The sequence below is a fragment of the Atta colombica genome, unplaced genomic scaffold (assembly GCF_001594045.1).
Source record: "Atta colombica isolate Treedump-2 unplaced genomic scaffold, Acol1.0 scaffold27, whole genome shotgun sequence".
Classification (NCBI taxonomy): Eukaryota; Metazoa; Arthropoda; class Insecta; order Hymenoptera; family Formicidae; genus Atta; species Atta colombica.
This window is the reverse complement of record NW_017259370.1, coordinates 1,736,457-1,747,755: the sequence shown is the minus strand read 5'-3', so window position 1 is coordinate 1,747,755 and position 11,299 is coordinate 1,736,457. Positions and strand designations below refer to the sequence as shown.

General features: G+C 29.7%; 1 protein-coding gene across 5 annotated transcripts in view; it reads right to left on the bottom strand.

Moving 5' to 3' along the window:
- Window positions 1-11,299, bottom strand: part of LOC108689576 (phosphatidylcholine:ceramide cholinephosphotransferase 2-like) — a 27,030-nt gene that overhangs the window by 2,374 nt on the left and 13,357 nt on the right. For all 5 annotated transcript variants that reach the window (XM_018196416.1, XM_018196419.1, XM_018196418.1 and 2 more), the window contains exon 2: window positions 2,387-2,769. In XM_018196416.1, coding sequence (XP_018051905.1) covers window positions 2,387-2,769 — 383 coding nt within the window. The remainder of the gene's footprint in view (window positions 1-2,386; window positions 2,770-11,299) is intronic.

The following is an 11,299-nucleotide window of genomic DNA, read 5'->3' as shown; positions in this document are numbered from 1 at the left end:
TATATATATATGTATATATATAATTCCTCTGCAATATCTTTCTGTTCAAATGTAATTATCATGTTATTATCTTTTTTCATATGTTGTTTCTTCCGTTCCCGCGTGCTCGAGAATAACCGCGAAATCAATTCTGTCATGCAACGACGATCCGCATCGTAACAGATCTACGTAACGGAACTCGCGAAATCTGCTGCATTTCATGAACAACAGCGAATATCAAATTGCTCGTCTTAATTAAGATCTGACGGTAAAAAGCCGTCAAGATAAATCTCGCGGGTTCTAGGCAAGAGGAGAGATCGATGGGAGGGAGGCTCTCTATAAGATCAAATTACGCGAACAGAGATGAATCGAACGAATACCAGGCCATGTAACGACCTCGATCTCGATGGTCTCCCCGCTGCGAACGAATGTTACGTACACAGAGTCAAATTAGAGGCTCCGAAGTCGGCGGAATTATCTGGCGAGTTTCTTGATATTTACTCAGAAAATTGTTTGCTAATTCTCGTTCCATTCTTATTACGTCAAGACATGTCATCAAAACATCCGGTCGTGGTAAAATTGAGAAAATTGATAGAGTAAATATAAAACATTTGATGTTGTTTAATGATTCGAGCGTACGTTTTAACAATGCATTGTTTAATGCAAAATATTTATTTACTATTTTATAATAATTAGAAAAAATATTTGAAATATATAATTTCTGAAATTTATTTTTTTTAATTTCATAGTTATATATTCTTGTAAATTAGCGATACTGAAAACTTTTTAAGATACAATTATGAAATTTGTTTTAAAAATTATTATAAAAATAAATTACTTTTCTTTTTCTCTTTCTCTCTCTCTCTCTCTCTCTCTCTCTCTCTCTCTCTCTCTCTCTCTCTCTGAAAAAAAAGATGATAATTTGATATTGCGAGTTTAATGAACAATAATGTACAATTACAGTTACATCAATTCAATCGTCGTGAATCTAGCTTGACTATTAATGATATTAATTTTTTCGGCACTTTGGAGGTTGTACTTTTATTTTAAATAAACGAAAAAATTATTATATTACTGATATTTTGAAGTAGAATTTTCGTACATTAGAATATTTATTAAAATTTCGAAATAAAATTCTTTGAAAATTCTCAGATTTTGCAGATATTATTTAGAATTCAAGGTAAGATTAGAAACTTTTTATTGCATTTAAAAATAAATTAGAATGCGAACAAATTATATATTGTAAATTATTAAAAGTCAAAAAATCAAAGATTCTATGAAAAAATATATATATATATATCTCTCTTTTTCTTTAATTAAAATCACAAAATCTATATATGATAAGATAAGTATAGAAAACGCTCACTACAATATCAGTGAGTTTCTCTCTTTTGCTGTGTATTATCTACTGACATCCAGACGGTTTTTTATAAAAACTCACGAGATATACATGAGAATGTAGATGTACAGTATAGGCCAAAAGTATACATTATTAGATTTTTTAGAATAATTTGATTTAAAATACATGGACTGCTATTAAATTATTATACCATATTTTGGTTTTTGATAGCGTAACTTTTTATCAAATAATGAAAACAATAATTTGTAAAAAATTAATTTCATTTGAAATCTCAAAAAAAATAAGTTAAATTAAATAATAAACTGTGAATCGCCATAATAAGTTTAAATACTAGTAAAATTGTGAAACACTACACTAAAATTATTAAAATCAATTTGTAAAAACAGCGACGGAATATACGAAACACAAAAAAAAATATAAAAACATGATTTTATGAAAATCAAGAGGTTTCAAAAATGTGTACATCCCATGATGTATTCTATTAGGTTGTTCGGAAAGTTCGTATCGATGTTGAAGGAAAATTCAAACGCAGAAAATTTTAATTTAATAAATGTATACTAAAATTTTAATTTTAGTCGGCACGAACTTTTCGGGCAACCCAATATCAAATTTTACATACAAAGTGCATCTGCCACTAGGTCTGTTCACTATAAAATTTTAAACGTATTCGAGATTCACTTTAATGAAAATCATGCCTATGAAAACTTAAATATATTTTTGGCCGGTACTGTATATACTTGTGTATGCCATACATGTTGTCCAACCGATTGTCGACTTATACTTTGACCGATAATACTTTGTATTATCGAGAAAAAATAATGAAAGAAATATTTTCAAAAAGAGACAGAATTTAATTTTAAAAGTAAAATTTCAAACATTTTCTTAAGTACTGATAAAATTGTATGAAAATTTTTATTTTTCATAGATAAAAGAGAAATTCCAAGTTTATCCATGTAGTAAACACGTTTTTTTCCAAGATATAACTCACTACGTGTTTGTGCATTCTTCAAGAATCTTTTTTTTAAAGCGATTCGCACGTTCTCTTACCGAGAAACGTTTTCCATTTTTCCTTGGGGAAACGTGGCTCTTCGCGCAGCGGCGCCGGCATGTCAATCTTGACGATGCCACTGCTGGAACCATTCGGTATCCCAGGATGTCTGCCCAGACCTTCGATATCCTTCTCATCCTCATCATCCTCGTAGTAGTCCGAACCCGAGGCCACTCCGGACCACTTATCCTTGCTCTTGGATAACGGCGCGCCGGGCAAGAGCGGTTGCCGTTGATAAACATCGCTGGACTGTGCCATTCCGCTGCTGCTTCCATCAACCGCTGCTTCAACGTCCCTCTCGTGGCCCTCCCCGGCGCCCAACGGTCGATCGAAACTTCCGTAATCGTTGTGCAAACTAGTGGCCTTGGGATCTAATACCATCCTGCACAGAACAGAAGTCGACTTGTCCTGAATCTAACTCTCGAGATGCACATTACATACCAGGAAACTTAATCATTGTGTCTTGAAATCGTTTGGCTAGTATTTTCATCGGCGACAAGATGACGAAGATGAGGAAAATGTACGAGCTTGCGGAAGTAAAACTGATCTTGACTTACGCGCTACTTGATCGCAAAAAAAAATAACCGAGTTAGCCATTGTTAAATTTAGACTCGCGAAATAAAATATTGCTTTGCATGTGTAAAATACTTATTGTAAAAATGACACTACCTTATTGAATCACTCTAGAGATCTTCAAGTAAGAAATTGGACTGTTTAAACAACTTTTTTTCAAGGTATTTCTCAGGATCTGCTTAAAATAGAACGAAATAGATGCACAAGATACACACAAGATGCACAAGATACGTGAACATCTTAGTCTATCTTATGTATAATCTATCTTAGTCTATCCTAAACAAGTTCTGAAAAATATGGCGAATCAAACGTATAGTGTCGAATTTCTTATTTGAGGATCTCCAATCGTCCCATGATGTGATCTTTCCAATGATTATTTGATGGTACGAAGTTTTCACATATTTTTCTCTTCTTTTTCGTATTTTTATTTAGAGTGTTTTGACTCTTTTCTTATTATCTGAAGATCAAAGTTTATTCGATTAATGTTCATTTCTGTTCATTAATAACTAATATAGTCTTTAATCTCAGTTTAACTTACTCTTTATCTTTTTCTAGTTCTAAAAATTAAAAGAAAATAAAGAGTAAGTTGAACCGAGATTGAAGTTAATTGATAGAAACAGGCATAAATGCTGGTTACTTGCCTAACAATCGATGTACTGATAAAATTGACATTGTACGTGACATACATTTACGAACGGTGCATATTTACCCGAAGTGTCACGTCCCGTAAAGTGTGATATTTTTAGATATTTACTGCCATACAAAGGAAAGATTGTCGTGACTAGAAAGTACGAATCCGAGCTAACAAAAGCCGCTCATCGCAATCGAACGAGATGACTGTCTATTTGTGGCTAGAGTTTACTCCGCGTGATGTGAGAATCTTGGGATACATTCCGAATTACGCATGAAGTACATGATGCATTATTTATTCTTGTTGTTCACTAAATAATAAAGAAGGATAAAAATGATTCTAATTTGGAACGTATCCATAATTAGAAACATCGGCAGAATGCGGCCCCGCCAATAGTATTAGTCCCTCTATTTTAAGGAGCATAATTAAAGGAATAAGGAACAGAGAACAGAGAATAAGAATTCAGCCTCAAACTATGTATTCTACAAGTTACAATTTTTATTCTCTGTGCCTTGTTCTTTTACTGTACACTGCCTCTAACTTTTAAGGGAATGTTGGAATCATCTGTATTGACAAAACGCACATTTCATACTTTTTCATTTTTTTCATTTTCCTAAAGATGCCTTCAAATGATACGGTCAACGTATGTCAACATCAGCAAATATCAGCATACACATACATGATATACATAATTATCCATATTGAATGTAGGCAATTATTTAGCAAATTTATTTAGCAAAGTTGACGTATACATATGGTATTAGGAACAATAGTACAATATATATTGGCCATATCTGGAGGCATCTTTATACAGAAATTAAAAAAATCCTTTTCCAGAATAATAGAAAAAACACAAATAGTTACAAGAAAACACAAATCCGTATGAAAACAAAAAACAAAAAAACAAAAAAAATTGCATATAACAGTTTCCTGTCCAGTTTATCATTGTTATTTCTTTACATATTATATAAATGATTCCAAATATATATATATATAAACGAAACGTAGTTTCCCCACATATGAATAATTTATAAGAATATAATGAGACCTTCAAATTATGATTTGGAAACTTACAAGACAAGTGAATGGAAATATACGATCTGAGTGTACATAATAACTTAGCATTTATGTGATATATAGGATATAACACAGCAAAAAATGCAATAATGTTTTACTTAATGCTTTTCTTAATGTACGTAATGTTTTATTTGGAATTAAGAATGGACGTGTTCAGTAGATTCAACAGTTGAGTGAATGCTCACTGTTGTATTCTTCTAAATCATCCAATAAGACCTTTAGATCTTTAGAATTTGATCGACATCGATCAAGTCGCGCGTCGCTCCGGCATCCCCTTAAATTTGTATTGTTATGTCGCGCAGCAACTTTTTTACCATATATAACATCTGTGCAATGACAATATAACGATATCGATACTGTTATTTAAAAAGTCCAAACATTTTTATATAACGCTCATTGTTAAATTCATAACATTCAAATTATAATTCGAGTTATTTTTTATCATTTCTATAGGTCACCACTGCTCCCACTCATTAATTTAACTAAAGCAATAAAGCAATAAAATTAAACAATTTAACTCAAGAAAACGTATTAAATTTGATTCAAATTTAATTCATTACTTACTATATTAAGTGCCTACAATAATATGTGATGTTGCTAATTTTGAAAATAATCACAGAAATTAAATGATTTACATTTTGACACATATGAAAGTTAAAAATAACAAAATGTGAAGAGATTGAGTTGCTATTGTTCCTTTGACAATCTAAAGTGCTGCATTATGCATAAGGCATAAGAAAATCAATCAATGTCTTCCATTTTATATTCTCATTAATTGATTTTCTAATGCCTTATGCGTTATGCAAAAGTTTGTTGTGACCTTATAAATTACAAAATTATATATATTGAACTGGTACAGAAAGAACGACTATGCTGAGTTATTAAAAAATTTAGCTAGATACAGATTTGAAAATAATTTTGTTGAAATCTCTCAAAATAAATAGAATCTTAAGCAAGATGAGCCAATGTTACAAAAAGTTTTGACATTGTATATACAATTTGTGCATCCTACATAAATATTTGAATGGTTTAACAAAATTATTTTTAGACCTGCATTTAAATTTATAAACATTTCAGTAAAACCATCCTTTTCATGTATTACAATATATACAGAGAAAAAGATTTGTTCGGACTCGGGAATTCTATTTATATTTGTTTCACTGAAACAATTTTAATGAAACATATTTTGTTTAATCAAAAATACTTCAGTTTTAATGCAAGTAATCATATTTTTAAACATCTATTTGATTGGACTATTCTAATGCAACAATTTAAAGAAACTTTTTCTCTATATAGGGATATTTAAGTTTTGTGTAACGATTAGTCAAATAAGATTCAACATGCATCGGCCATGTTGAGATAAAAAATTTTTATTCCTCCACATAATTTTTTATGACTCATTTGCTTACGCCGCAGAGGTAACGATTAGAACAACTTGCGTAGCAACAAGTAGATAATCCTCGAGTGAAAAAAAATATTTTAATTTTCTTACTTAGCATCATTATGACGAGTCTCTTCTTTTACCTGCGCCTCGTGCACGTCGCTCGGCATTTCCGAAAACATATCACTGCGGCGCAGCGTTTCGTCCAGGCGCGAACTCTCGTCAAACACAATCAGACGCATTCTAATAGAATCGCGCTACGCTGCACCGTGCACCGATGAGATATAACCCATTGCTTTCGATTGGCGAACAAGCTATACCACGCGGCGTTAGGATGATATCCACCCGTGACATAAATATTTAACATCAAGGACCGTGCTTAACATGATATGTGATTTCATGGGAAAGGTAACGGCTGTGCCGGACACCTCTGCCCAACAACTCGAGCTTGACATGGTAAGGCTAAGTATCGCCCACGTTTATTGAACAAATTACAGTTGACGATACAGAATATGATAGTCTCTCTTTGCACTCATTAAAGCCTAGAACACTCGCGAGAAGTGATTACACAATTGTACTATTGTAACATATCCCTCAACCAATCAGGGGCACAACGTCAGAATATAATTTAAACTAAAATCCTCGAGATCTTCAAAATAGATATATTACAAAATCTCATCATAGATGCATATAATCTTTTGAAGAAATAATATTGTATTAATTTTCACGTAGTATTGTCATTAAAAGATTCTTAACTCTCTTTGCGCTTCAAATGCCGATTTGGTTTTATATGAATTAGTTCGATTCCAATTCCAATTCAATTGATAATAACGATAAAATTTTGTAGAGTGTGTTATTTCTCTCTTAAAGAGATAATGTAGTTGAGAAATTCAAAAAATTAATTTTTTTATCTTTTTTAAATATTTAGAATCTCAAAGTTTCTAAAAAAGGTTTTATTTGTACTATATATGTACTGTATCTGTATATTTGTCAAAACAAAAATATATTAAATTTTATATTATATAAATATTTTTAACATATTTTTCTAACGAACTTTTGTGTTTAACGCGCTATCTCAATGCGCTCAAAGGCCACTATTATTAAGCGTGAACTAAATAAAAGTAAAAAACATGAGCATTTTTAATTAGGAAGATTTGTTGTATAGCTCCGGTATCGCCGAGTAGAGAAACTTTAATTCTTTATATTATAACTGTAATGTATATATACAAAACATTAGAACGTGTTTTTTTAAACCATATTTTTCAAATCGATTTTTCAGAAACTACTAAATATAGCAAATCAGTTTTGCGCATATATTAATGTACATACAATACCTGCTTATTGCATAAACTATAAGATTATTGCAATGTCCATAAATTTACTTTTTTTTTATAAATGTCAAATTAAAAAATTTTATTAAAAAATTGATAACCTTTTAAAATCGTACTATTTTAACAATTTGCAATATTTTCCATTTAGTTCAGACTATAGTTCAAACTATATCACACTAATAAGAAAAAGTATTTTTGAATTTTTTTCGGTTGAGTTTGAAGACCAACCATTAACATTTTTTTTTTTACGTTTTATTTTTAAATGTATGTAACATAAAAACTAATAAGTATTTAGTTACATCAAAATTTAAAGATATTTACTAAAAATGTACCTACAAACAGTATATAGAATGTATACAAGCGTATATAGAAAAAAATATGCAGCTTTCTTTTAAAAAATTCCCCACATTTTTTTTCACGCTCTAAATTATCCCTTTAATATTCATACATAAAAAATATAGTACGAAATTTACGATACATATTTATCATAAATTTATGGCGCACGAAGTAAACTCTTGGCATGAAAATTTGCAGCACGCAAGTTAATGGGCTTTTTAAGCTTATGTGAAGCTTATTTAGAGGAGATAAGAAAGTTAAAAAAGTCTAAAACGTTATTGTATATAGATAGCGATCTTCCTTGACATTTTTACTGAAGAAAAATAAAAAATTAGTTGAAGAATCGGTCTTTGCAAGATAATATGTGCAAATATAGAACATTTAACAATACGATCCTATTTATGATTCGGCATAAAAATGAGTTTTTAGAACGATCTAACACGATTATACTTAATAAAAGACTTTTCGTGCGAAACGGATCCCCAAGACGGATATTGCTTTTACAAGGTCAAAAGACGGGATTCTCGGAATACGACTTCTGGATTCGTACCGATAAGTATAAAGCTTTCTAACTTCGATCACGACCCTTTTAACCCAATTACCAATCTCGTGGAAATCCATGAAGTTAATACGATATTTTATTGCTATAAAGAAAACAAATAAACAACTATAGTTAAAATATTTTTAAATATAGTTCCTAGACTGCAATATTTTACAAGTTAGAGAAAAAAAAAGATATATATATCGCAAGAATTATTTATTCTATAAAAGGATATTCTTATTTATATGCACAATAAGCAATTCTACACTCTTGAGAAAAAATACCTAAAACGGAAATGAAGTACTAGTAATTCTATTGCGTTAATTGATTGAATAAAAATTTTTTTTTACAAAATACTTTTACAAGATTTTAATTTTTTAATTGTTATTATAATTAGAAATTTATATATCATCGATAATTAAAAAATGTAAAGACAAACTTTACAGTTATTTCGAAGTATACATTAAGAAGTCTATTTTGTAATTCTTAACGTCTGCAACGATATCGTTACATTGTCATTTTTTAACGCAGATTTTGTATATAGTAAAAAAGTTGCGCAACGACAATTTAACGTCGTTAAGGTCATTAAGAGTTAAAGAATAGGTCCCTCAATCTTCTTTCATATTTTAGTTTAAGGTTTCGTAATCATAATATATTTTAAAGAATTAATAAAGCTACTACGCGTAAAAATACTTAAGGTACTACAACTTACTCGCATAACGACGCAAATTGTTATGTATATATAATATATACACAATATATATATATATATATATATATATATTAGATGTAGTAAAAGAAATTATTTTTCCATTATTTTTCCATTAGATGACATGCAAAAATAATGGATTTCTTTTTACTACACCTAATACATATATATATATACACACTATTATATTGTATGTATGCCGCAATGAATATACTATTGCATTTATGTTACTATATATATGCTATTCTACATATCCCACTTCCTGCGCAATATCATGCATGTGTGAACAGCCTTTGCTTTATTCTAGTTAATTCACAAAATTCATTAATATTGCACACCTACAATCTAACATTTTGTAGCACGTTTGAACTAAGAATCTGTTAAATTTTCGTATAAAAAGAAGAAAATCAAACAGATATGTAAAAGTCATTAACAAAAATAATGATAATTATTGATTCCGTATTTGAAATTAAATGTCAAATATCTGAAATATTTTTAACGCATATATCTCTTTAATTATTAAATTTGTTTCTCTTTAATTACATGCTTTTGTGAAATATTATGTACAGCTATACATACATAAAGTATGATACTTGCGACAATATCAGTTCTTAAAGACGGATTATTTACTTATTTAGTTAGATATTTATTATTCTAAGGTCTTACATACCAAGTATGTAGAAGTCTTGATAACTTTCATAACAGGTGAACATTTTCACATAACAATGTTCGAGAACATAGAGACACTATCTAACGGTTCGTAATCCATTAGCGTGGAAATACGACAAAACTTTGCGACAGCTAAGCACATAGTTATCATTATTATCTTTTACTACTACTACTACTACTGCTACTACTACTATTACTACTACTACTACTACTACTACTACTACATTTTGACGTGTCACTGTGCCAAATTACAATGCTCAGTTTACTGTGAAATACGATAAGCACAGTTACTTATCGATCCAAAACATGAAACAAGATGTCAATATAATTGTAACAATGTTCGGAATTTCCATACAATTCTATATTTAAACAATTACGGTAGTTTCATTTATTTTGAAAGTCTACAGAAATTGCTCGAAAAAAAAAATTTCATATGTATACAGGGAAAGAACGACTTGCGGAAATATCTAAGAATTTAGCTACATACGGATCTCAAAATAATTTTATTGGATCAAAATAAAAAGGAATTTCAAGCACGATGAATAATATGAATAAAAAAGTGACACTCTAACAACCAACTTGACATTCTAACTGACTTGAGCATTATAATTATTTTGATGACAAAATTATTTTCAGATCTGTATCTAACTAAATTTTTTAATATTTCAATAAAACTGACCTTTCCGTACACGTGCCTATTGCGTATGCATATTAGTCATAAAAATAAGTGTAAATGTATCGCGTGTACTTTCTGATAACAGACTAACATCCTTATGTGTACGCTTCATTTATACTTTGCCAACGAATGTTATTTGTAACTCCGAGAAATATTCTTGAAAAAAAAACTTATTATAAAAACTTATACAAAACAGAAAAGTCTACTTCAGAAATAATTATTTTTATATTAAAATTTTTTTTTATTTCAAGAATTTTTATTTAAAAAATATTGGATTTTCAAATTTTGTCGATATCAAAACGTTATGCTTATTGATAGTATTAGAATAAAACATCAATATATTAAATAAATAAACGATAAATATGATTTACGACTCGATAAATTAATGTATAATTTAAAATATAATATTCGAGATATAGAATTTATTAACTTAATAGGAACGGAATATGATCTCTTATAAAATTCATTATTTTGCAAAAATCGATTATTTATAATATTTGTTATGATTTACATAACTATATATCACTAGCATGCTTATTCATTTTTATCCTTTGTCATCACGTAAAACGACCACATGACATCGCAATAGCCGAAACCGCCTATGATTTTCAAAGTCTGGATCAAAAGTCTTTGATTGCAATATCGCGCTATTCTCTTAAATTAAACGTGCCACAAAATTGCTATTCTATCGCACGTCGGACTACAAAGTAATTTGCGAAATTGCACGAGCTTTCTGTTGCCACAATGCAAATTAGAAAATTATTTAATATCGATTCTAAATAGTATGAAACTGTATCATGCCGAAAATCTTTCTCATGCATATGCTGTAGTAATGGTGTTCTTTTATTTCTTTGGAAGAAAAGCGTTTTTTATATTCGAATAAATCACTTTTAATAATGTTCTATAATTTTATCGATGGAGCTCAATAGATCAACTCAAATCAATTTGTTATAATGTGCCATAATATATCTAATCTTCTTTAAGTCGC